The sequence below is a fragment of the Budorcas taxicolor genome, chromosome 20 (genome assembly GCF_023091745.1).
Source record: "Budorcas taxicolor isolate Tak-1 chromosome 20, Takin1.1, whole genome shotgun sequence".
Classification (NCBI taxonomy): Eukaryota; Metazoa; Chordata; class Mammalia; order Artiodactyla; family Bovidae; genus Budorcas; species Budorcas taxicolor.
Genome location: NC_068929.1, coordinates 35,018,089 through 35,045,554, shown reverse-complemented (window position 1 = coordinate 35,045,554; position 27,466 = coordinate 35,018,089). Strand labels below are relative to the sequence as shown.

At 41.7% G+C, this 27,466-nt stretch overlaps 1 protein-coding gene across 1 annotated transcript; it reads left to right on the top strand.

Moving 5' to 3' along the window:
- Nucleotides 1-1,875: 1,875 nt before the first annotated feature.
- On the top strand, nucleotides 1,876-27,233 carry ZNF131 (zinc finger protein 131). Its single transcript, XM_052659269.1, has 6 exons — nucleotides 1,876-1,999; nucleotides 2,969-3,070; nucleotides 10,044-10,188; nucleotides 20,674-21,359; nucleotides 25,761-25,891; nucleotides 26,547-27,233. Exons 1-6 carry the CDS (start codon nucleotides 1,876-1,878, stop codon nucleotides 27,231-27,233), a joined length of 1,875 nt encoding a protein of 624 aa, XP_052515229.1.
- The last annotated feature ends 233 nt before the right edge of the window (nucleotides 27,234-27,466 follow it).

The following is a 27,466-nucleotide window of genomic DNA, read 5'->3' as shown; positions in this document are numbered from 1 at the left end:
TGTTAGTCTCTCAGCCGCATCTGACTCTTTGTGACCCCATGGACTGTAGCCCGCCAGACTCCTCTGTCCATGGGATTCTCCAGGCAAGAATACTGGAGTGGGTTGTCATTTCCTCTTCCAGGGGATCTTCCCAACCCCGAGATCTAATTTGTGTTTCCTGCATTGGCAGGAGGATCCTTTACCGTCTGAGCCATCAGGGAAGCCCAGATCCCCGGTAGGTCAGCTGGTAAAGAATCCCTCTGCAGTATAGCAGACCCCGGTTCGAATCCTGGATCAGGAAGATCCTCTGGAGAAGGGACCGGCTACTCACTCTTCTGGCCTGGAGAATTCCATGGACTACAGTCCATGGGGTTCCGAAGAGTGGGACACGACTGAGCGACATTTACCCCTGCAGACAGCTATTTCAACCCTTCCCTAATGCTTAATCCTAACCTCTCTTTTGAGAGAAAAGAATGAGTAAATTTTGACTGTCTCATTCTCAAAAAAGTCTTTCCCCGCCCACCCCCTCAAGGAACGAATGAATGATCCAGTCACGTGGGGCTGACTATGGGTCACTGGCCTCTTTAAGCGCGGGATCTGGGGAGTGGTGAGCTGCAGTTAACAGCACCACGTGTAATAACCCGAGCAGCCACAGGACCTAAATCTACCAAACATGCGCTGCCCGCCGTTCACAGAGAGGGCGGGCACCGGGGAGGAAGATCCTAGGCGGCCGGAACGTGCTCGCGCCCGTGGCCGCCGCTGCCCGCGCCGCGGCCGACCGGGTGTCGGAGCGAGCGCACGTGCGCCGGCCGGACCCAAGCAGAGGGAGCGCCCGGACACTGGCGAGGAAATGGCTGGAGAGGCGCTGTTCAGCGGTAGGGAAAAGTGCGGGGCGAGTTTCGCCCCGAGAGGGGAGAGCAGAGAAGGAAAAGCTTTCAGGACTGAGAGGAGAGAGGGAGGATCGTGAGCTAGGTAAGGCGGCCAGACTTAGGCCTCGGGAGGAAAGGGGACGGGGCGGGGCGTTGGGGGGGGGGGGGCAGCGGTATAAAACACACCCGGAACCGGTTGCGAGTTTATTCTGAGGTCCGGCTCGGAAGTCTTCACACCTGGAGTGTGGCGCGGGTGGGTAGAAGGTGGAGCCCCACCCCCGACAAAGCCAGGCTGTAAACCGGCCTAACCCCGCCTCAGCTGCACTCCCTCCTCCCTTCGCGAGCGGCCTAGGCTTCGCGAGCGCCAAATCCTCTCGGTTAGCTCCGCCCTGCCATTAGAGGAGGGCGGGCGGGGGCGTGGCCCTCCCGCTCTCTAGTCTGCGCTTAGGCGTCCGCGTCAGCCGGAGTCCGACGCCCTGACGCAGCACGTCGACGTAAGTGACGCGCAGGCCCGGGCCGCTCCTCCTTCCCTGAGTGAGTGCCGGCCCGGTCGGGGAGGGGTAGAAGAGGGAGGGAGGGGGAGGGAGAGGCGACCCGGGAGTCGTTGTGGGCCGCGGGCCGGACCGGGTCCCGGGAAGGCGGGAGCCAGGGACGGGCCGAGGGGCTTGGCGGGCCGTTAGCGGGCCGCGGCGGCTGTAGGGTCTCCTCCCCTGCCGGACTTGCGCGCCCCGGCGCTCGGAGCCTCCGGCGCTGTGCCCACCCCGCTCCAGCTCGCGTCTCCCGACTCCAATTAGGTCAGGCTCGGAGTCCCGCGGCCGCGGCTCCGGCCCCCAACGCGCGGCGGCCGCCCGGCTCGCCTTTCTTTCTTCCCTCGCCTTCCTCCTCTTGCCTCACCCTCCCCCCTTCTTTCACGTTGCTGGGGTTTTGTTTTTTTGTTGTTATTTTATGCTTTAGGGGTTTTGTTCCTCAGCCCGAGCTCATGGGTGTACATTATCATGCTCCTCTTTTGTAGAGCAACCGGACGGCCATGGAGGCCGAAGAGACGATGGAATGCCTTCAGGAGTTCCCTGAACATCATAAAATGATCCTGGACCGATTGAATGAACAGCGAGAGCAGGACCGGTTTACTGACATCACCCTGATTGTCGACGGTGAGCAGGGTGGTGGGCTGAGGAGCTAAGTTTGTGCCTTCAGATCTCTTCCCTTCCCCCACATGCCTTTTTTACCCACCTTCTGTAGACTACCTATCGAAAGTCTGTGGAGGGTGCGCTCTGGGACCTGAGGACACTTAACAGTATCTCTTAACAGAGACCATGCTGCAGAAGGCTGGTCACGCTTTCCACGTAATCATGGCATTTTAACTTCTTGCAGCCTTTTCAAGTGTTCTCATTGCACACTTCAGTGCAGGATGAGGGCGTGGGTTAGGGAGGATGTCTCTGAATGTTTGGTTAGTAGATATCTGCTGCTAAGCTGCTTTGAGCAGTCACTCAAGGGAGTTATTTGCGAAGTGTCGATTCTTTCTAGTTTCCCAAATGGTCTTGGCGGTAGAATGTGAGAGACTCCTTTGCAGCACTGGTACCCCGCTTTGATAACCCCCAAAATAGAATGGGGTATTTACCAGTCTTGAGAGTTGTCATTACAGTGGAGACAAACACAGCTTAGGTGTCTTTTCCATTTAGTGAAAACTGACTTCTTAAGGCAAGCTAATCTTTGTTATAGGTCTGCTGTCAGTTGAGTTTCCTAATATTAGGCATCCTAAAGCGGTTTTCATAGCAAACACACCCAGCTTAGTGCTTATTCTGTGGCTTTTTCTTCTCTTTTCCGATGATATATAACCTTTTGAGTTAAGTTTCTATTTAGAAGTTTCAACTGAATAGGATATGCTTTTGACTTAAAGTGGTACCTCCTGAAATGTTGTAAGATGTCCTTTATAAAACTGACTTAACAAGTAAGGCCTCTGAAGTAAAGATCTGGCTTCATGTCTAATCGAGATTCAGATTTGTCAAGATAGCTGCCCAGAATATAGTTTTTAAAATTATATTAAGAAAGATTTTAATTTTTTAACTTGTTTTATTATGCTTGATTTTTGTGAACATGATGATTTTGTTTTTTTTCTCTAGGACACCATTTTAAGGCCCACAAGGCTGTTTTGGCTGCTTGCAGCAAGTTCTTCTATAAATTCTTTCAGGAGTTTACTCAGGAACCTTTGGTGGAGATAGAAGGTAAATGCTTGTTTTAAATACATTATTTAGCAAACATTATAATTTGATGAAGTTTTTTAGACAGTAATTTAGTAAAATACCATGAGAAATAGGTACGAATGGTTCCTGTTAGGTGACTGGATAAATTGTTCTTTTGACACCTGAGAATTCTTAGTTTTAGTAACATGCTTGGTAAAATGATCTTCCAGGATAAACTTAGGTTAAATGGTATTTGTTGGTCTCTTTAAACGAGCCCTTTTCATTGCTAAAACCAGTGGTCACAGTCTTTTGAAAATGTATTAAAAGTGAATTTCCATCTTATTTAGTGGCCTTATGTTTTAGACTGATCAAGATGCTGCAGGCCTCTGTATTAGCGTGACATGCACAGTGTGAAGTGAGCTGCTATAATATGGAAAAGGCTAGGAAAGATGAACTAAAGTGACATTTAAAAGAAGTTCAAGTGGTTGTAGAAGGTCTAGAATGGAAGGGGTCATCCACTACATAATGTCCTAAAATAGAAATTGTTATTCTTGTTGTTGTTTTTTTTGTAATAATAGTCCACCAAGTGCTAGGTATTATGCTGTGTTGTTTGTGTGCATTTTCTGAGTTTCACAGCTATCCTTTGAAGTAAGTTGTTTTATTTCCAATTTACAAATCAGGGAACAGGCTCTAAAACGTTACTTACCTAAGGTTGCCTACCTAGCAAGGGATTCAGTTTATGCTGTTCCCATGCTTTTGTTTTCTGCTACTATAATACTTAGCTCTCTACCCCCAATCCAAAATTGTAGGAAATAAATCAGCTTTCTTACATAAATATGGGGTTCTTGAATTTTGGTTTTGTATCCCTTTCACTATGGATATATTCTCTGTTATGAATGGGTTAGCTAGAAACAGTATTCCCTTGGAAAAATTTGGTGCTTAGGGGAGTAAAGAAGACTAAGAGTTAAAAGATCCTCTTAACTTTGATAATGCCAGCTTATCTAGACTTCTAACTGATATCCATAGATAGATTATTTTTTGATATCTGTGATGGAGAGAGCACAGGCATAACAGAAATCCTCAAAACATACTAAAGTGAGACTCCAGGATCCTATATGTATTTCTTTCTATTACAAGGCAAAGTTACATCCAGATATTCACCTGAGGTACGAGACCCAAGAAAGATTACTTTACCTCAGTTGCATATTTGCTGCTTCATCTGAGAATTGTGATTGTTAGTAAGCTTGTACTAATGATTAATTGAATTAACATGTGCAGAGTGCCTGGAGTAGTGTTTGGTGCATTGCCGAAGTTGACTAAATTGGGGCTATTTATCAAATTTAATACCTGTTAATAGCATGCCAGATCCAGGAAATGAGAAATTGATTAAAAAGACAACCCTTAAGAGAGTTTCCAAATTTAATCATGGGTAGGTAACAGGTAGAAGAGTGCAAAAAAAAAATGTTGCAGGGAATTTTATTGCAGAATGGTGTAAGAAGGGAAGAAGAAGGATGAGTGGTTTAGTAGCTTAGAGAGAGGAAGAATTTCACAGAGGAGACAACTTCTGGGCAGAATCCTAAGTCAAAAACTAAGTGGCCAGGGCTAGAATATGTATTGCTGGTGGAGTGTGGAATACTGACCTACCTGAAGTAGTAGGGTCTTTTCTTCTCAAGAGTAATCACTTTGGAATTATTTCTTATATTTCTGATGTGCCATGTCCATTATAGGTACTTCTCTGATGGTTCAGATGGTAAAGAGTCTGCCTGCAATGCCGGAGACCTGGGTTTGATCTTTGGGTCAGGATCCATTATAGTACAGGACACACAATCTTCAGTATTTAAACTATAGAAAGTAAGAAGGAGACATGTAAAAACATTCTTTGTTTTTATTTGTCAGATCCAGGTTTAAAGAATCAATTTGGCTCAGTGTCTTCTTAAGCCTTTAACTTTGAAATTGCTTTACTACTATCTGGCTAGGTCACCTGGCTGTAGAGAAAGCCCTGGGCATGCACTTAGAAAACCTGGGTTGTAGTCTTAGTTTTACTGTTTGTTAGTTGTGTAACACTGAACATCTTCCTTTTTTTCTCTTTTAATTTGCAAATATGTCAAGTAAATTTGGATGATGTCATGGGCATTTTGAATATTATATTTTAACACTCTGCAATCTGTTAGAATCTCTGGAAAATGCTTTGGTTTTTGTTACTGTTACTGATTTGATTGTGGTTTATTTTGTTTTGGCAGTCAACCTGATTAGGTTCAAACTGCCTTGTATGGGCTGCGAATCCAATTCCAATTTAGTTCTTAACACCTTTGTTCTGTTTAGGCCCCAGGTGTGCCCACCTGGGTGGTAGTCCACACACAGTCTAATTCTCAGAGCCTTTGCTGTGCTACCTCCCATTATTGTAGCTAGGCAGTATGCTCAAGACTGCATACACAGGCTTAAAGGACTTTTCACCAGCTCCCCCTCCTGATTTTCTCTATACTTTATCTCCCCAGAGCTCCCTTTCCTGGTCCTCTGGCTGGAAAACTGGGAATTTAGCCTCTCTGTGGTCTCCTACATTTTCTGTGATAGGATCCATTTCCTGGGTAAAATGGTGAGAGAGGAAAATAACAAGAATTCTCCGTCTCTTCAGATGATTGTCTCTTTCCTAGTTCTCAGCCAGAGGAACTTTGTCATAGAGTTTAGGTGCCTGCTTGGTGGCAGCTAGCCACAGTTATGCAGCATTCTAACTGGGGAACAGCTGAGAGAGGAATAAAATCCGGTTATTCTCCCCACCGCCACACATGCTCCATCTCCTTTCCTGGTTCTCTAGTTCTCTTGGAACTTATTCTGTCAGCACCTACTACCCAGTTATGGGAGTTTTACTGTCCTCAGGCTGTGCTATGGAGGAGGAAAAATATAAAACAGGAAATTCACTGCTCTTCTTTGAGTTCTTTTTCTCTCCCCAGGCTCTTTGCTTCTATTTTTTCTTCAAAGTCCTTTTATATTTGTGTTAGATGTTCTGTCCAGGGTCTTTAGTTGTATCAGTGGACAAGATAGGATGGAGTATGCTTTCTTCATCGTAGCTAAAACTGGAACTCCTATCTGTAAAATAGTGATAGTTCTTATATTTAGCAGCACATTAGAAGCACCAGAGGAGCTTTTGCAGGTACTAATAGCCAGGGTTTTTCTCCAGATGAGTTCACTCTTTGAGGGCTGAAGTCCAAGCATCTGTCTTTCAAAGTTCTCTAGGTCCTTGTCATTCAGGGTATGGTCTGAGGATACATGGCATCGTGTGAGAGCTGTAAACTCTCAGGCTCTACCCTAGTTCTACTGAATCAGAACAGAATCCTCAGATGACTCCTTTGAACAGCAGAGTTAGGGCAGCACTGCCCTAGGATAAGTCCAGTATGCAGCTAGTGTCGAGAACCACTGCCTTAGGGTTTTGTAAAAGCAAGCCTAATATAAAGTGAAGTGAAGTGAAGTGAAATCGCTCAGTTGTGTCCTACTCTTTGTGACCCGTGGACTGTAGCCCATCAAGCTCCTCCATCCATGGGATTCTCCAGGCAAGAATACTGGAGTGGGTTGCCATTTCCTTCTCCAGGGGATCTTCCTGACCCAGGGATCGAACCCAGGTCTCCCACATTGCAGGCAGACGCTTTAACCTCTGTACCACCAGGGAAGCCCAGCCTATATAAAGGGAATTTAAATTGTAATATGTTCTATGAGTATGAACTGTCATAGATGCAAGTTGAGCCAGCTCTTTCTCTGCTTTTTCTGTCTTTGGTGAAGTGAGTTATCTTTGATTAGGACTACAGGTTCACCTTTGACTTAAAATTGTTTTTTCAACTGAGAAGCATCCCAGCTAAGCTTTGTGACTTAGATTCACACCATATTACATCTTCAACAGTCATTGATTTCTTTGTTTGGAACACAACAGCCTTCTCCTAAACCGAGCTTCCAATTTTCCAAATCCATTCTTTACTTCCCCTGAAACCACAGATCCATAAGCACCTAGTTTCTCTCAAACAGCAACTCTGTCCAAAATTTTAGCTCCTAATATCAACAATGAAACGCTCAAGGACATGTTCATTCATCCTATTTGAGTAGGAGTTTTCCACTAGTTGGGGAATTCTATAAGACTAAAGAAATTCCAGAATGCCCTCCACCCCTCGGAAAAATGACCCAGGTTAAGGTGTTTGTATTAACATTTTTCTGAGATACCTTGTTTAAAAAAATTGTCTTCTCTTGCACACTTTTATTATGAAAGGAGTAAGGAATTGAAAAAATGGGCTGAAATTTGAAAGTTAGCCTATTAGTCCTGATAGAGTATAAAATATTTTTGCAGGGCTGTGCATTACCTACCAACCGTTCACTTACCTGGGCAGGTGTTAGGTGTTGTAAGTTTGGCTCCTGTTAACTAATTAGTCAGGTCCGTGGTTTATTCCTAGGACCAGTGTTGAACTGGCCACGTAAGAAGCACCTTGGTGCTTATAAAAAAACAGTTCACTACCCTAGTTGTGATTCTGGAGATGAGGAACCCGTGCTTAAGTCACAGGTGACTCTGATTAACCAAGATTGGGAGCTAAATCCACAAATCCCTGAAGGTCAAATGTTTCTTAAAATTACTAACTTTTAGAATTTCCTAAGGTAATCCACTATGTGTATGCCGCAGTACTCCCAGTGGGGCCTGGGGCAGTATCCTATAACCAAATAATAATAATCCAATGTATTATTAATAAGCAACATAGCTTATTAAAATTTATTGTAAGTTGGATAAAGATTATAAATAGCCTCATGTTAGTTCAGATCAAATTTTGCTGCCACATTTATTGGAAACTTGATTTTAAGAGATGTGGGGGACTTTGTAAGTATGAGTAAGAGATTGCAGTCCCGTAGTGAGTGAGACCATGGATATTCAGATTCTTCCAAGCAGGAATATTCCTTAGCATCATCCTGTTCAGTAATCTTTCTCGTGGATTTTGGAGCCAGACCATCTGGATTTGATTATAGTTTTATCACTTAATAGCTGTGTGACTTTGGCAAGTTACTTAGCTTTTCTGTGCCTCAATTTCTTTAAAATGGAGATTATAATAGTACTTCATAGGGTTGTTATAAAGATTAAGTCAGTTGATAATTTGTAAAGTATTTAGAGGCCTGCCTGATATATATAGTATATATATGTATATAGTGTGTGCATTTAAAAACCAAAATTTCATTCTACTTCAGGAAAAATATACACGTTTATAGGAAAAATTTTTGATTCACTTTTAAGTATTTGGTCAAAACATCTTTAAAAAAAAGGAAGCAAAATCGAGTTGTCTGTTCCTCAGGCTGTTCTTGAATAACATGGTCAAAAGACAGCCAGGAGAGGGGCTTCCTGGGTGGTCTAGTCCCTAGCATTCTGTGCTCCCAATGCAGGGAGCCCAGGTTCAACCTCTGGCTCGGGAACTAGATCCCACATACTGCAATTAAGAGCTTGCGTTCGTAATGAAGATTGAAGATCTTGTGTGCCACAATTAAATATTAAAAAAAAAAAGACAAAAAAGACTAGGAGACCCAAATAAAATTAACCTTCAGTGAATCCAGTTATTTTTAGTTGCTTATTTGGTAGCATGTAACTTGGTGAAGTTACATTGTATTCTATAGTGCTTTTCAGTATTCATATTGTTGTCAGGCAATTTGAAGATGAGTTTTCTCTCAGAGGTTCTGACTTGTCCCACATTCCACAAGTCATGGAGAGCCTAGACTAAAACTTGAAAGTTCTGACTTCCTGAGTGAAATTTTTCCTTACACAGATAGAGGATGGTAGATATTCCACCAGCTTTCTTACTGTTATCTGGAAGGCTACATTCAGGTGTATAAATTGCATTGAAAGGACATAAAAATATGTTCATATTTTTTTGGCTGCGCCAAGTGGCTTTTGGGATCTTAGTTCCTAGACCAGGGATCTAACAACACATGCCCTTGGCAGTGAAATCTTGGGAGTCTTAACCATTGGACTGCTGGAGGACATTCTTGTTTTGTAATTGTGCATATTGTGTGCAGTTTGGTCTTAAGGCATTTCTTAGCATAAAAAGCCTGTGAAGAGGTTTCTCTTTGTTCCTGTCAGCAGCTTTTCATACCTTGCATTAGCAGACTGAAACAGTATTACGCAGCATTGAAGAGCTCAGGGGAGTACAGTATCATTTGGGGCCAAAATCTAAACACAGCTTGTAAAGAACGCTTGGAATTATGGAAGCTTAATTCTAAAAACGGCTTTAGCCTTTATTTATACCAAATTTGTGTGCTTTCATTTTAGGAAGCTTTGTGTTAGATACTGTGAGGTGAATTTAGAAATTCTCAAGTAACTTGCAGTCAACAGTTGTTTATGAATTTTAACTCTCAGACTAGGTTCAGAGTTCAGCCTGAGGGAAGTATTAAAGAAGGTTCATTAAAGACGTGGCATTAAAATTGGGCCCTCAAGGGTCATAGAATTTGTCCAGAAATAAAGTGATTAAGCATTCAGGAAAGGAGGGTGTTAAAGGCAAGGAAGTGCTTAGAAAGTGAAGGGTTTGTTTGAGAATCAATATATAATGTCTGTTTGATACATTTTAAAATTTGGAAGGGAAAAGTAGTGGTAAGTAGAAAAATAATGTAAAGGACCTTGAAATAAAGGCAGAATGGTACTGAACATTATTTGCTAACCTGTGGAAAGCTATTGATGATTTTGGAGCTGAGTTGACACAGAGCTCCCTGGCAGGAGGGGAACTTCTGATGTAATAGTTAGCCCATTTGTGTATTTGAGTGATAGATTTACTGTTCTGTAAGAGCATTAGGAAATCTTTGGGAAAGATCTTAAAGTAGTTTGCTAGTTAGTTAGTGTTGAATTTGGCTACAATATTGTGCTGTAAATAAGAATTCTACCAAGAAGTCGTCTTCTAAAATGACAAATGCTAATCAGTTTTCAAACACTGGGCTTCTTTTTATTCCCATTACTAAGTGCTATAAGATTTGAATCAATGTGAATACATGTTAATGCACATCCTTTTTACAGGTGTTAGTAAAATGGCCTTTCGTCATTTGATTGAGTTCACATATACAGCAAAGTTAATGATACAAGGAGAAGAAGAAGCCAATGATGTATGGAAAGCAGCAGAATTTCTACAGATGCTAGAAGCTATCAAAGCCCTTGAAGTCAGGTAATTATTTCCTTAATGAGGCGCAGATAGTTACTTTCAGTCATGTTCACCCTGACTTAGTCAAGAATTTATCATATGTGTCATGTCATAAAGAACTGATAGTTTGAAATCAGGAATATATTTAAGGATCTGTAAAGTTCTTGGAAAAGGAAATGCAACCCACTCCAGTATTCTTGCCTGAGGAATACTATGAACAGAGAAGCCTGGCAGGCTACAGTCCATAGGGTTGCAAAGAGTATTATATGACTAAAGCGATTTAGCACACTTAGTTTTATTGGTTACTGATTGTTCTTTCCCTCACAGTTGATTTCTTGTCCTTACAGTAAAAACTGTCCTAATATTAACAAAGGCAGCATCTTTTATTTCTAATTAAATAAGGCATGCTCATGCTCAGTCGTGTTCGACTCTTTGTGACCCCATGGACCTTAGCTCACCAGACTTCTTTGTCCATGGAATTTTTCAGGCAAGAATATGGAGTGGGTTGCCATTTCCTCCACCAAGGGATCTTCCTGACCCAGGAATTGAACCCATGTCTCTTGCATCTCCTGCATTGGCAGGCAGATTCTTTACCACTGCACCACCTGGAAAGCCCCAATAAAATAAGGAGGGCTAGGCAATTTTTAAGGAGTTCTCTGGGTTCCTATACACTGTTCTGTGGAGTCAAGTTGTTAATTATTTGTACCAAGACTTAGTCTAAAAAATGCTTGGCTTACAAAGATTAACATGGTATTGTTTAAAAATAAGTGAGAAAGTTGGTGAAGATACAAGAAATAGGCCAGGTGAGGTGATAATCAATGACATTAGAAATACGGTGGCAAAAATACATGCCATTTGAGTCTGTACTTGCCAGATAGGCTAAATGTAGCTCTGAGTTCTGAAGCATCTAGTATAAAAGAGGGCTTCCCTGGTGGCTCAGCTGGTAAAGAATCTGCCTGCAATGTGGGAGACCTGGGTTCAATCCCTGAGTTGGGAAGATTCCCCTGGAGAAGGGAATGGCTACTCACTTCCAGTATTTTGGCCTGAAGAATTCCGTGGACTTGATAGTCCATGGGGTCTCAGAGTTGGACATGACTGAATCTCAGTTACATTATTTATGGTTATAGGATGAGAACAAATTAATTTGCTTAGGAGCCATTCTTGGTATTAAAACACACAATTTCTCTTAGGAAATTATTAGGAAGACATTAAGTGGTATCATGAATAAATACTTCAACATCTTACATAATGAGTAGTGGCACTGTAATGAGTGAGTAAGAACAAGAGCTCTGGAGACAGGCTGCCTCGAAAATATGCCAGCTCTGCCACTATGTGGCCTTAATGAAATTACTCCACCTCCTGTCAGCTGCGCAGTTTCCTTATCTGTCAAATGGGGATAATAAAGGACCTTTCTACATAGGATTATTTGTGAGGGTTGAATGAATGAATGTAAAGTGCTTAGCCTGGAGTCTGGCATGTAGTATTGGTGGTAGCTCCTGGCTCTGTTTCCTAGGACCCTCGATATAGGTCATTGGTAAAACATGAAGGTGAAGTTTGGTAAAAATCAGTTTCACATGGGACAAAATGATTTAGTCTGACTCCCTGATGTGGTTCAGTTAGATATAATTTAGAATAATTTAGAAATAATTGAACTGTAGTTATCCAAAAATACTTTTTTTCCTAATAAGCTTTTAATTAGTTTGGTGACAGAGTTCAAGATTAGACTTTCTGATAGGAGCTTGGTGTGTATATATTCTCTGGTGACTAGCATCTGGCACATGGTTTGTGTCCAGTAAACATTTATGAGTGATTAAAACCAGGCCAGCATTCTTCTGCAGAGAGAGCTGAGATCTGGATGGCAAAAATAAAGGTGTGTTGTAGGTATGTACCTGATTAGATCATACTGTGTTAAAGTGGAGGTAGGTTTGGCAGCATCAGATTTCTGGTTAAATCCTGTTTGAAAACTCTCTGAAAACAAGTTCTGTGTGGTCCCTTTGCTGCTTGGGGTAGTGAGTAGCATCTCACTATAGGGAAAGCCCTGAGTAGCAGAACATCAGAACATATTCTCTGACAATGGACAAGGTTGGATTTGGGAGGCATTTATCTTAGTTTATGTGTCTAGTCAAAGGGTAAGAACAGCTGGGTACAGCCATTCAGAACCTTTTAGAGGATTTATTATAAGACTGAGGTCCTTACGGTAATTACAGCGATCAGCGCTTGCCGAGATAAATATGTTGGCATGTTGAATTGTTGATGAACCAGTTATACATGCAGTATAGTCTGAAGAGTTCTTCAGGAAGATAGCAGTATTACATATTGGCTGTTTTTAATAGGTTATGTGTATGTCAATATTATACAATTTAGGAATAAAATTGCATAATTTAGTTGTGTTAAGTCAACCGGTGAAGGCAACTCTATGTTGAGAAGCTTATTGTATAACTATTGCTTATTGTATATCTTATTGCAGATAGAGAAGGTGAATAAATGCCCTTCTAGCATTTGCAGTATGCATGTATTTTTGAAATAAATGGTAAACTTTTTGAATGGCACTGGAGAAGATTCTCAGATCTTATTTTGCTGAAATTGCATCATTGTTTTTATTTAAAACTGTATGAGAAGTTTCCTGTTACTTGTTAGGAAACAGCAGTTGCCTTATAGATGTTTTCTTTCTCAGCTGTTTGAAATATAATTCACATAATACAGGTCAGTTATTTTAATGTAAAGTTTGAAGTTTGTTAATTGTACACCACCACAAACATTCCCATCTCCCTATGTTTTCTTATGACTTTGCAATCAGCCCTGATCCCCAGCCCCAGGCAACCAGTGATCTTGATTTTTATCACTGTGGCTTTATCTTATTTAGAATGTCGTAGAAATGGCTTCCTCTATTGTGTAGTCTTTCATGCTTGACTTTTTTCACTTGGCCTTATGCTTTAGAGGTTTGTCCATGTTGTTGTGCATTCCTTTTTATTGCTGACTATTACTCCATTGTATTAATATACCATCTGGGTTTTCCTGGTAGCTCACATGGTAAAGAATCTTCCTGCAGTGCAGGAGACCTGGGTTTGATCCCTGGGTTGGGAAGATCCCCTGGAGAAGGGAATGGCAACCTCCAACCAGTATTCTAGCCTGGAGAATTCCATGTACATAGGAGCGTGGCCAGCTACAGTCCATGGGGTTGCAAAGAGTCAGCCATGACTAAGCGACTAACATACACCATCTGTTGATAGACATTTAGAGTTTATTTTCATTTTTTGGCTGTTACAAATGAAATGGCTATGAATATTTGTAGGTCTTTGTATATATGGTTTCATTTCTCTCAGTGAATACCTCGAAGTGGAATAGCTGGGTTGTATGGTGGATCTGTTTAGTTTAGTTTTTTTTAAGAAACTGCCAAACTGTTTTCCAAAGTGATGAGCCATTTTACATTCCAGCTTATAGTGTATAAGAGTTCCAACTGCTCCACAGCGTTCCTAATACTTGATAACAATCAGACTTTTATTTTAGCCAAGTTGGTAAGTATATAGTGGTTTTAATTTGCATTTCCCTAATAACTAATGATGTTGAGCCTTTTTTCATGTGCTCTTTTGCCATCTGTTTATCTTCTTTGGGATATCTTTTGCCCATTTTTAAAGTTGGGATATTGTCAAGAACTGTGACAGGTGTGCGATTTTACCCTATTTGCAAGCTAATAAGTTGGCATGCCATCTATAAGTATGGATGCTGGCAGAAGACATGAAACTCATGAGTCAGAAAGGACTTTATTTCTTACAGCATACAGAACAGCCTGAAGTTCATGTTCATATCAATTTTTCTTGCCTCCATACCCCGAGTCACTTGTGGAATAATGCAGTCACCTTAGTGTGTACTGTGCTCTCAGTGATTTACATCACAGTTGAGAAACTTTGGGCTTTAGGAAACCCAGATCTTTTATAACGAGTTGCAAGCAAACCTGCCCAGGTTTTTCCCCAGAGGGGCCATTATCTTTATTATTCTGGACAATAAATAATTGTCCTCCATTCTGGAGGTAGAAAGGTTCTATTTTGTAAGGTAATTTGCTATATAGACCACTTGGAAGACAGAACAAGACTGGCCGTATGTTTGTGTATAAGATATGCAGAAATCTGAGGGCTCCATGGAGAATTTTCTTCCACAATTTGGTTTTTCTGCACTCAGCTTCTGGTGAATTTTCTCATGAGTATGCTGCTGAATAGCCACTTGGATTAATCTGACCAATAGGGGACTTGGACCAAATCCATTCAGTTTTTCTCACACTGGATTTAATTAAGACAGCTGTTTCAGCAGAACTCCAAGTAGCAGGATATGGCCACCCTGTAGTGCTAAGCTTAACTGTGCACCCACTCCTCTAAGGTCCTGCACTAAGCCGACTGAGTAAATCCCTAGAAAGCCAGGTGGCTTTCTCCTTTAGTTTCTGTATTGGCTTTTCCACTTAGCTGTAAGCATTAATCTGAGTATAGCGAGATGTTTTAGCAATTGCACAGTCTCATTATTGGTCCACAGGGAGGACATCTAGGGCAAGTGTAACCTCTGTAATAACCTTGGCTAGTGATTTGAGGCCAAAATGAATACCTTCCAGAGCCCAGGTGGTATCATTGATCACATTGTGTTGAGTCAGGCACAAATTTTGTACCACCTTTTTATTTGAGTAGCCTCCTCATTTTGGAGAGATATATGGTCATCTGAGAACTAAATTGAAATGCCAGTGGTGTTTCCCTAAACATTGGATGGTGTCTTCTTCCCACTGAGAGTTGCAAGACATTTATAGGGAGGGAAGGAAGTTAGTACCTGACTTCATACAAGAAGTACAGTCCTTGGAACACATACGTGCTTTTGGAATAAAGTGTTGTTTACAATTTTTTTGTGCCCCCAAAGTGGGATGACCTTCTTCAGTTTGCTCACAGGTTGATGTTGTCACCAGCATGGCCTCTCCTTTTCCCAGCTCAGCTTCAATGATTGTGTCTAGGCTTTGTTTTTGGAGAGAATGTCTAAGGGCAGCCAGTTTAATCCGTTCTGTTTATCACGAGCACCTGAATGCCAGCTGAGTGGCAGTCAGGTGCCTCATGAACTGAGCCTCAGCTTTGGTAACGGCAGTGGGCAAACATCTGGTGGTTTTGCATGGGACATACAAGTCTTGGCCATCCCCTGCTCTTTGCAGAATCCTTCCTGATAAAGTTGAGGTGGTGATTGAGTTGTCAGAATCCTCGGTGTGAGATGACAGATTGAGGAGTTGCAAGTTGCAGCACTTGAGGAAACCTGACCAGAGCCTTTTCCTACCTGAGGAAGACTCAGAGCAGTCCTGAAGGACAGAGATCTCGAATGTCCCTTCCTCCCCTGTACCTCCTGGAGTCGACAAGGTTTTCTGTGCAGGTTCCAGGGTGGTGGTTCTCCCTCTACCCCCACAAAACCAGTGTGTGCCATTCTAGTAGCTGTAACTTAACCCCATTTCCAGTTCTCTCCTTCTCTTACCCAGACTTTTCATCTGGAATGGTTAGGGACAAGGACATTTTATAAAACTTAAGATAGCTATTATGTCTTCTACCTTGGTCATGAGGACCAATCTAAGAACACTTGGCAAGCAGTATATTCAACCAAGTAGTCATTATGCTTAGGATCCAAGATGATGTCCATTCCATAAGAGAATCCAGATAGATGAGCTGGAACTAAGTTTAAATCTGCTAGGCCCACTTTTGACCAGGCTGGCCCCAGGTTGCCATTAGGCAGAAGGAAGAAGATCATGTCTAAGAATGGTCACAGCAGACCCTGCATTTCCACTGAGGTTTATGTAACTTCCCACTCCATTTGCCTTGATCGTTTACCCAGGAGGCAGCCAAAAACAGATGGTTCTGGGGATAGTGGGATTTGATGACTAAACTGCCTTACTGGATTTTTGGACGAGGCAGAAGTGAGGGAAGTGGAGTCAGAAAGTCTTTTGAGTCAATGTTTGAGAAAGTTGCTGCAGTTCTCTACAACACCAGTATCTGGATGGTAGAAAACTTGAAAGGTTTAACAATACCTTGACTAACAGCCGATTGAGTAGCATTTGGTGCATCAGTATCAGACTGCACGTGGTCCAGAAAGCTAAACATATGACACAGCTTAGTTTCAAGAGCCCTATGGTGTGGCCAGAACCAGCTGCTCAGACCTGAAGAGCAACAGCATACCCTGAAAAAGTGTCAGTAGTTGAGAGGCATATAGCCCTGAGATGGGTCAAAAGGTCTAGTGTAGTCAGTCTGCCAGGAACAGCTGGAGACAATGCCCTGTATGATTTGGCCTCATTCACCATAAGACAGGCCAACTGCTGGCCAGTGTCACAGGTCTGACATGCTCCCTCAGAAGCATAGGGCCCTTGACTTTCTACTCAGTCTCTGATGGTGGGTGTGTCCCCATGTTCAGAATAACGTGGGACTTAGGCGACGGGGATGGAAGTCTGGGCAGTGTAGGTTGATAAGCAACTTGATTCCAGTTGGTATCATTAGAGAACAGGCCTTTACCATGAGTATCTAAACTACTTACTCAGATGGTTGGATCAACAGCTCTTTGTCTCCATAGTTTTGACCCTCAAGGTGGGTGTCTTTAATCTGCCAAGATTTCCAGGTCTCCCAGACAGCTTGGCCATTTGCAATAGTCCAGGAGTCAGTAAAAATATCTCAAGGTTCATTGTGGAGAGTGTCATCCAGAGTGACAAATACAGCCTTGAGTTCTGCCTTCTGAGTTGAGCAACCACTTTTGGTTTTGCAGAGTTGGTACTGAGCATCTGGCCACCCAGTGAATACCATCAGCCTTCAGCTTAGCTAGGCTACCAGTGAATGAAAAACCCCATTGATCTAGTGGCTTTCTTTGGGCAGCAGGGGTGCTACCACTTTTTCATGTAAAGCCAAGAGTTCAACTGCTTTCTTGAATGTAACTATTTCTTTGTGACCAGTGAGACTTGTTTGGGCACCTTTTACCTTGATAGTTATTAAGTTTTAGTTAACACTCCCGAATGGCAATATCAGGCTGGAGAGCCTCAAAGCTTCCATGGATCAGGCATCACTTTTAACAAGAATCAAATAGCACCTAACCCTTTCTTGTCAAAGTGAGTGCACCTCATAGCCATGTCAAGGAATTGGCAAGTCCAAAATCCAAGGACTGACTCTGGGGAGACAGCCTGCCATTAGCAGAAGCTGTAATCTGCAAAAAGTGTCAGTCTCAGAGACTTAGAGCTCAGAGAGGTCATTAGACTGGGGGGTCCCTGAAGGTAGGGAATGTGCCACAGTTAGATGGAAACTTCAAATGCAGCCTGTTGGTTGGAGCCCACTTAAAAGGTGCTGCTTTGCAGATTGACTGATGTTCAGAAAAAAGTACTGATAGAGTGCCCAGGTGAGGCACATGCTTTCCTTAGTACCTAAAAATCCAGTGAGATACTGGGCCTCATGTTTGGAGGGAAGAGGGAGGAGGTGGAGAAGCTGTTGTTGTTGTTGTTTTTAACTGCTGGAGGGAATTGAATGTTGTCAATCTGCCTATCTAGTCCCAAGAAATTTTACTTGGTGAGCAGTCCTCTGAATTTTGTTGGGATTTATCAGCAGTCTCTGGACTTCCCTGGTGGGTCAGATGGTAAAGAGTCTGCCTGCAATGCAGGAGACCCAGGTTCAACCCCTGGGTCGGGAGGATCCCCTGGAGAAGGAAGTGGCAACCTACTCCAGTATTCTTGAATGGAGAATCCTATGGACAGAGGAGCCTGGTGGTCTGCAGTCCTTGGGGTCACAAAGAGTTGGACACAACTGAGCGAGTTTCACTTAATCACTTAGCAGCAGTCTCTGCTGGTAGAAGTGTCGTGACACTATAGTCAGGACTTTTCAGACTGAGACTTCGGGCTTGCCAGTCAATAGGATATCAGCAATATATACATCAAGAGATAGAGATGCTTGTGCTAAATCCTGACCCAGCTACTGGTGGCTAATGTTAGGGGAGTTTCTTCCATTGTCTCTTCTCTACATGTGGCTTTTCTCGATTGAGATGGTCCATCACTGGTACTTACAGGAAAGTAGTAAATGCCCATGCCATAGCAATCCTGCTGTGCATTCAGATGTCAAAACAATGACAGTATATATCGTGTTGGGCGCAATGTTTATTCGAGTTTTTCTGTAACATCAGCCCCACCCTTAAGGACAGCCTCCCTTTCCTTCTGTAACCTTGCCCAAACCCCAACATTTGAATGCAAGCACCTCCTCTCTGAGGATGAGAGATGGAATGGTGAGTTGGACATCTGTGGACTATAACAGAGCTGTGGCAATTTGTGTCTTTACCATCCTTGAGTTTTCCTCAGCATGCTTGGATGTGTATAGTGTCTTCACTATTTGCCTTTGAGAGCAGGGAAACTTTGGCTTCAACTGTAATTCTCCTTCTCCAAGCAGGTTAAGTCAAGTTAGGGGCAAAGGGAAAAGGTAGAAGGGGAAGTGCTGTGGAGAGAGAAAGTGACTGTGCCAGTGAGCAAGATACATTTTGGTTTCCAGCAGCACCTGAGCTGCGAGTGGCTCAGCCAGACAAACCTCCAGTGTTTTCATTCCCCTCAAAGCCCTGTGTCAGGCAGAAAGGTCATTGCAGACCCTATCAGTGTCTGTTTGGGCATTCTCTTGATTCAACAAGCCCCATCCACATTGCTTTCCACTTGGGGCCATGTGGTTTATGCCTCTGAACTGACTGAGACTTGACTTCTGCAGTGATGGCTTTTTCAAAAGATTATACCTTTCCTTATTCATAGGTGTTTTTGTTTCCTGGGGCTGCCATAACAAAGTACCACACACTGCATGTCTTAACACAGTTCTGGAGGCTAGAAGTCCTAAATCGAGCTGTTGGTAGGGCCACATTCCCTTGGAAGCCTCTAGAGGAGAATCCTTCCTTCCCGTGACTTGACTTTCTCCTTTCTCGTAGGCTGGTAGCCCCAGGTGTTCCTTGGTTTGTGACAGCATAACTCCAGTTTCTGCCTCCATCTTCACATTGCCATCTTCTCTCAGTGTTTTCATATGGCCTTCTCTTCTTTGGGTCCAATGTCCTTCTTAGGAGGACATAGTGTTGGGCCTGCTCTGATGACCTCAACTTGATTACATCTGCGAAGACATTCTGAATAAGGTCACGTTCATAGTTATTGGGTCAGGACTTCATCATATCTTTTGAGGGTGCACAGTTCAACTCAGAGCAGTAGGCAAGTAAGTAGAGAACCATTTATTGCCCAGTTGACCATACAATTTGGTAAACATGTTTGATGCCAGCTCCAGTAGACTTCCTCAAATTCCATTTGCTCTGTGAGGTCTCATCCTTCCTGTTCCAGAAAGTCTTGTCTTTTTCAGCATCCTGTTCTTGGTTGCCAATATCTGGCAAGATCTGTGAGGGATCAGAGATGTTACCCTACTTGCAAGCCAGCAAATTATCCTGCCACGATTTCACGGATGCTGATAGAAGATAACAGGATTCGTAGGTCAGAAAAAAGGACTTTATCACTCTATTTGTGCCACTTTTCTCTTCCTCAAGTCCCAGAGGTGACATAAAGTGGCCTGCATGTGGTTGGTTTTCATCACAGATGAAGAAGCCCCAGCTTGGGAAACCAAAGTCTTTTAGAATGGGCTGCAGACAAACCTGCCTGACCTTTGTCCCATAGCAGGGACATTATTATATGGACAGTAAGTAAAGCTGTCTTCTCCAGAGGAGCCACTCTGTATTCCCAGGCTGTTGGCCTTTCTGCAAACACCTTTGAAAAATAGTCCAGAACCAAAGCTGTCTTCACAAGATATGCAGAAACACGAGGGACTCATGGGGAATTATCTCCCAACAGTTGTCTGAAGAGATTGAGTTTATTGAATTGTAAGAATTCTTTTTATATTCTCTATATAAAACCTTTGACAAATATGTTTGCAAATATTTTTCTTCTGGTTTGTGGCTTGCCTTCCTGTTAACTATGTATTTCAAAGGACAAAGTGTTTAATTTTGATGAAAACCATCTTACCAATTTTTACTCAGAGTTTTTGCTTTCTGCGTGTTACTTAAGAAATCTTTCAATGTTGCAAAGATTTTTATCCAGTTTTCTTCTAGAAGTGTATAGTTCTTACATTTAAGTCTATGATCCATTTTTAATTTTTTTGTGTATGTTAAGTGAGTAAGGGACAAAGTTTATTTTTCCTATATAGATAGCAATTGTTCCAACACTACTGTCATATGTTCTCGCCATTAAATTATCTTGGAACCTTTTTTCAAAAATCAATAGACTATACACATGTAGTCTATTTCTGAACTTTATTTTGTTGCGTTAATCTCCGTGTCTATCCTTTTGCCAGTCAGATTGTCTAAATTTTGTAGCTTTATAATAAGTCTTGATATCAGCTAGTATAAGTCTAGGAATCTTGTTTTCTGCCTTTCCATACAAGTTTTATTATCAGCTTATCAATTTCTTCCAAAAAGCCTAGTTGGGTTGATTGGTCTTAGAGAATTTTTAAACCCCTGTGTTACGTATTTCAGAAACAAAGAAAACTCAGCTCCACTAGAGGAAAATACCACAGGGAAAAGTGAAGCAAAAAAAAGAAAGATTGCAGAAACTTCAAATGTTATCACTGAGTCGTTGCCATCTGCAGAATCTGAACCTGTTGAAATTGAGGTGGAGATTGCCGAAGGCACAATCGAAGTGGAAGATGAAGGCATCGAAACGTTGGAGGAAGTGGCTTCTGCCAAGCAGTCCATAAAGTACATTCAGAGCACAGGTTCCTCTGATGATTCCGCTCTGGCATTGTTGGCAGATATTACCAGCAAGTACCGCCAAGGCGATAGAAAAGGACAGATTAAAGATGAAGACGGCTGTGCATCTGACCCCACAAGCAAACAGGTAGAAGGTATTGAAATTGTGGAACTTCAGCTGTCACATGTGAAGGACTTGTTCCATTGTGAGAAATGTAACCGTTCATTTAAATTGTTTTACCATTTTAAGGAACACATGAAATCACACTCCACTGAGAGTTTCAAGTGTGAAATATGCAATAAAAGGTATCTTCGGGAGAGCGCATGGAAACAGCACCTCAGTTGTTACCACCTTGAAGAAGGTGGAGTCAGTAAGAAGCAGAGAACTGGGAAGAAAATACACATATGTCAGTACTGTGAGAAGCAGTTTGACCACTTTGGACATTTTAAAGAGCATCTTCGAAAACATACAGGTAAGGAACAAATATTTTATATTAGAAGTTTATTTTTTTCCACACTCATTTTAAGCTGAGTGTCTAAATTCTTTTTTAGCGTATAGAAACCATTTTGTGTGTTTCCTAATGTGTAGGCTGAGCACAGTGTTTTTATAATACTAGTTTGTTGATATTGATGCTATCAAAGCAAAATCAGTATTAACTTTGAAGTTAATTGTCATTCTTAACACCTTGCCAATTTTTGTATTTTTAAAAGATAAACATAAGCACTGTTTGTAATCATTATTAAAGATTATTAATTATGAAATTTTAATTATATGAAACTTCACTGTTAACTGTTTTTTACTTTTATCTGCCTTATGTTAACACATTACATAGATGAATACATTTACAAACAATCCCAACCATGTTTATACCTTTGCGAACATTTGCTTATCTGTTTTGACCTGGCGGATAGGTAGGCAGTATTTGCCCATCTCCCTCATCTCTCCAGGGCAAACATGTCAGGACTGGTGGACAGCCAGGGAGATGAAAAGGGTAAGGTTTCTGTACTTTAGGTCATGGAGATTTAGTGTACCTACCTTCAAGGAGTTCAAAGTTTTGTGAAGAGAGACAAGCAGGCACAGTCAGCTAAGTGCTGATAGAGGTAAGCACAGTATGGGAATGCGTGCTTATGCTGTTTATGGTGGAAGACAAGGATTGCTTCCTAGAGGGTTTATCCTATGATGATTCTCAAGGAAAAGGAGTTAGCCAGGAGACGAGCCCTCCAGGCAAAAGAAGCTAAGTGTACAGACATGAGGAGAGAAAAGTCATTCATATGGAGTACTTGTTAGCAGGTTATTATGGCTGGAGAATTGGGTCCAATTAGAGGAACACCAGGAGATGCAGCTGAAGAGTTTTGGGGCTGACTGAATGATATGCACTTTGGCATCATGGATCATCTGCCAGTGGTTCAAGGACAGGAGAGAGAAAGTGATGGGAGATGAGGCTAAGATCATGTAGTTATCTTAGATAAATGCGCTAAATGAGTTAGATTTTATCTTGGAAGACTGGGTCACTTTTAAGAAATTTAACCCAGGGAAATTTCTGATTAAATTTATGCTTTAGAGACAGAGAACTGGCAGGATTGGAGTGGGTGAAGCCTACTGACTCTAGTTAGGAAGTTGTTTGAGTAATCTAAACAAGGATGAGGGGTTGAATAAAGGCAGTAATACAGTAAAGGCTTGAAGGTGTAATGTGAAGTAAGCAGAGTCAACAGGGTTTGGTGATTGGTGAGACGTGGAGGTAAAAGAGGGGCTTCCTTGGTGGCTCAGACAGTAAAGAATCTGCCTGCCAATGCAGGAGACTGGGTTCAATCCCTGGGTCGGGAAGATCCCCTGGAGAAGGGAATGGCAATCTGCTCCAGTATTCTTGCCTGGAGAATCCCTTGGACAGAGGAACCTGGTGGGCTGCAGTTCATGGGATCACAAAGAGTCGGACATGACTGAGCAAGTAAGGGGTAAAAGAGAAGGTGAATCCCAGCTTTCTGATTTGGGTGGCTTAGTGATCAAAAGTTTATTAAGTTAGAAAAATAGAGAAGGGTAAAATTGGGGGATGAGGGGAGAGAGCAGATATACTGACAGCTGTACCTGTACCCAGTGTGAAAGACAACCTAAAGATGACCTGTAGCCATGTTTTCAAATGATTGTTGCCTAGTTTTCCAAGGAGGTAATATGGAATTCTAGGAAAAAATGTGGGTTTGGGAAACCAGAGTTAGATTCAGGCTCCAGGTTTTTTTTGTTTATTTGTTTTGGCCTGACTGTGCAGCTTGTGGGATCTTAGTTCCCTGACCAGGGATTGACTCTCAGGTCCCACAGTGAAAGCACAGTCATAAGCACTGGACTGCCAGGGAATTCCCAGGCTCCATTTCTGACATTTGTCAGCCTGATGAACTTGACTTGTCTCTTTATCCTTGGATCTCTCTCCTTATCTGTGTAAATAAGAATAATGACACCTACTGTACAGGGTTGTGACAAATAAGAGAAATCGAAAGCACTTTGAAGATTGTACTTTTTACACATCTAAAGTATAATTAATCTGTTACTGTTTCTAGACTAAGAAAGACAAACAGGAGCATACAGTACAGTGTTACACCATTTATTTTGAAATTTTTTAAATATGTGAAACATTCATAAATGTACTTTTTTTTTCCACTGTGACTACATGGGATTTCAGTTACAGGCATGCCCTAATTTACTTCATCACTCATGATGATACAGTTTTAGGTTGTTGCTAGTCTTTTGCCATTCATGACAAACTGTGCTGCAGTAAACATACCTGTACATAATTTTTGTGTACATGTTTAAGTAACTCAATTTTTGACAGAGTTGCCAAGTCAAAGGATATGTGCATTGTAAATCTTGGCAAATATTATCAAATTGCCCTTTAAAGAAGTTAACAATTTTTGTAGGCTTCATTTTATAGTGAAAAATTATACACTATTAAAACCGTTCTAGTTAGCAATAGTCCACCATTTGCGGAGTTGTAAAAGAGTTTCTATACCAACAGTAATTCTAGGTGATTAGGTCTTTTCTCTCATTAATTTTTTCATCTTATGAAAATTATATAAAAAATAAGCTATAGTTGTTTTTTCAGGGAAAAAACACACTCAGAGTTATTCCTTGACTGTGTCAGGTCCACGTGAGTATGAGGGTCACGTCTGGGACCTGGTCATCACTGAGGCTCCACCTCTGAAATCTTAGTCTTGTTTGCTCCAGGCATCATCCTTTCTCTTGACTTCTCTTCTGCTTTCCTTCCTTTGGCTGTGGGACTCTACCTCATTTAACCTCATTTAGCCGCCGTGTCCTTCTGTATCCTTTAAACCTCATTTGTTGCCCTGTTTTTGACTTCATCTTATCCTCATCGTATACTTCCTGAGTCACTTTTTCTTGTACTCTAAGCACATTTCCTTGGCTTTTGAACCCTACATCCTGGAATTATTGTAGTCATTTACTTCTGCTCCCTGCTGAGCACTTCTGGCAAAAATTCTTACCAGTAAGTTAGGCCTTTTGGTTTCTGGTTTATATCTTTCCTTTCCTAATTGCCATTCTAGACCTTCAGTGCAGTGCTTGAGCCCCTGTCCACATCCCAGCTTAGCTGTGGAGAAATCTGTGTGGTTCCTTCATGGTCTCCTTCTCTTATTACAGAGAAAGATATTTTCCTGTTTTTCAAGGCCAATCCTAAATCCCACATCTCAATTTCTCCTCCAAAACCATGTTTCACCTGTCATTCCTACTGCTCTCTCCTTCTCCACTGGTTCCTTCTCCCTTAGCAAATAAGTAATGATTCTTTTCTGGCTCAAGGAACCTCTTATTGACCTGTCCCCATTGAGCCACTTCTCTTTACTTCCAAGCCTTCTTGAAAGAATTTCTGTACTGACTGTTTTCATTGACTTCCTCACTCACTCTCCCTTACCCCCACTGTAGTGTGGCTCCTGATTGCCCCATACCACTCAGTGTTCTTGCTAGCATACCTCAAACCCCTGTTGGTACCCTACCTGTCGTTTCTGTCTGGTTCAGCACGGTTTACTACCTCATCTTCCTGAAAATTCTTCCTTAATTTTCCTTAGTGTTTTTCTGTCTACCAGATTTTGCCACTTTTCTCTGAGTACCTCAAGCTCACCAGACTCAAAACTGAATTTATAATCTTCCCCAGCATACCCTACTCCACACCTCCTTAAACATCTCTGTTCTTTATTCTGGTTGGTGTTCTAAACCAGCGATCTGGGAGTCAGTATGATACCTCCCGTCTTACTCCTCACCCGCCATACTGTTTACACCTCTGTGCCTCCTCCTGGAATAAACTTTCTTTGCTGAACTTCTCTTAGTCCATTTTAGGCAGAATTCATCACTCCTCTGTGCTACTACAGCCCATTTCTCATTGCCCTCTTCTCTGTAACAGGCTTTCTGTGGTATATTTCATTTGTTTATGTCCATGTATTTCACCTTCCTGAAATACCGTGGCCTATGATATGAAACTTTTAAAAATAAAGACAATTTATCTTCATTACCTAGCACATGGTTTGACAATACAATAAGTGCTCAAAAATTGCTGTGGAATGGAGAGGGCTGCATGTCCCCGAAAAGGAATTTGACTTTGATTTTTATCTAAGGGAAAATAGACAGTGTTTTAAGAAATGCAAAGGCATGGAACAACATTCAGATCCAAATTTTTATTTCTTTGCCAGAGCACAGTTATAAGAATCATTAAAGACTTGTATTTCCACCTCTTAGAATAGTCTTTTAGATGTGGTGGAAACATCCAAGTTATAAATTCTGCTCCTCCATTCAAGACAGTCCTATCAGAATTACCTAAAAAGAAAAGGACGGTTTGCATTTTCTGTTTTTCTTGACTTGTCAATATTTTTTTGTATTCTAACAGGTGAAAAACCTTTTGAATGTCCAAATTGTCATGAACGATTTGCTAGAAATAGTACCCTCAAATGTCACTTGACTGCATGCCAGACTGGAGTGGGAGCAAAAAAGGGGAGAAAGAAGCTTTATGAATGTCAGGTATGTGTGGATGTGGTGTACCCTGTCCTGAGCAAAGAAGTCTGTGTTGGAAATTGTTAGAAGTGACAAGTAACAAGCCTAGACCAAAAGTATGGCGCTGACAGTTCAGAAAGAGATAAGAGTAAAGAACATAATTGTCTTGCTTTTATAAGGGAAACTGTTGTTTTTACCCAATCCTAGATGATACCAATGTTCTTAACATTATGTCCTAAGTAACAAGTAGTGTGAAACTATGGTTATTCTTAACCATAGAGCTGTCATTGGAATTCTGGAGTAGGGTGAAAGAGGCAGACCAGCTGTAATGGGCTCTTCCTCCTTGGTTAGTGTTTTTATTCCAAATGGTGAGATTATTCTTAATGTTGATATTATATAAGAAAGTATAATAGTGTTACGTTTATATTCCTAGAATTTATGACATTTAAACAATGAAGGAAATATTAAAATGTTTCCCAAAAAGGATTTAAGTTGTTAACTACAACAGCTAAAAGGTCAAATAAACAAAAGATTTATGAAATCCCTTAGACTATATTACAGATGTTATATTTATAACATATTCAGAAAAATCTGCAACTTTTTCCTTACACAGATTAAATGCATCCCATATTTCTTTCAGTTTGAATGTAATTGTTAACACTTAACTAATTGGTTGTTTCAGGTCTGTAATAGTGTGTTTAACAGCTGGGACCAGTTCAAAGATCACCTGGTGATACACACTGGAGATAAACCCAACCATTGTACTCTGTGTGACTTGTGGTTTATGCAAGGAAATGAATTAAGGAGGCATCTCAGTGATACTCACAATATTTCAGAGCGCCTGGTAACTGAAGAAGTTCTTTCAGTAGAAACACGTGTGCAAACTGAACCTGTGACGTCAATGACTATTATAGAACAGGTTGGGAAGGTGCATGTGTTACCACTGCTCCAGGTTCAGGTGGATTCAGCACAAGTAACTGTGGAACAGGTCCATCCAGATCTGCTCCAAGACAGCCAAGTGCACGAGTCACACATGAGTGAGCTTCCAGAGCAGGTCCAGGTAAGTTATCTAGAAGTGGGGCGAATTCAGACTGAAGAAGGTACTGAAGTCCATGTAGAGGAGCTGCATGTTGGACGGGTAAATCAGATGCCAGTGGAAGTACAAACTGAGCTTCTAGAAGCAGACTTGGATCAAGTGACCCCTGAAATCATGAACCAAGAGGAGAGAGAGCCTACCCAAGCAGATGCTGCCGAGGCTGCTATAGAAGAACACGAAGATGCTGAGGATTTAGAGACCAAATCAACAGTGGATTCCCAAGCTGAAAAGGCAGGAAATGAGAACAGAACACCTGTGCCAGTTTTAGAATGAAATAACAAATGCATATATTTTTAAATTTATGTGTTGGGTTTTTGAACTGATGATGGGCAGTGTGACTGTCCTTATGCTAACAGACGTGTGGACCAAAGTTAAACTCTTTCTTGTTGTGCTGAACTGTTTCTGTGGAAACAGACTGATTTCCCCCCACTTGCCACAGAGGAGGGATCTTTCCCAGAAGTGAATGGGAAGCTTTGAGAAGTATATTTCTGGAAAACTTAAATGGA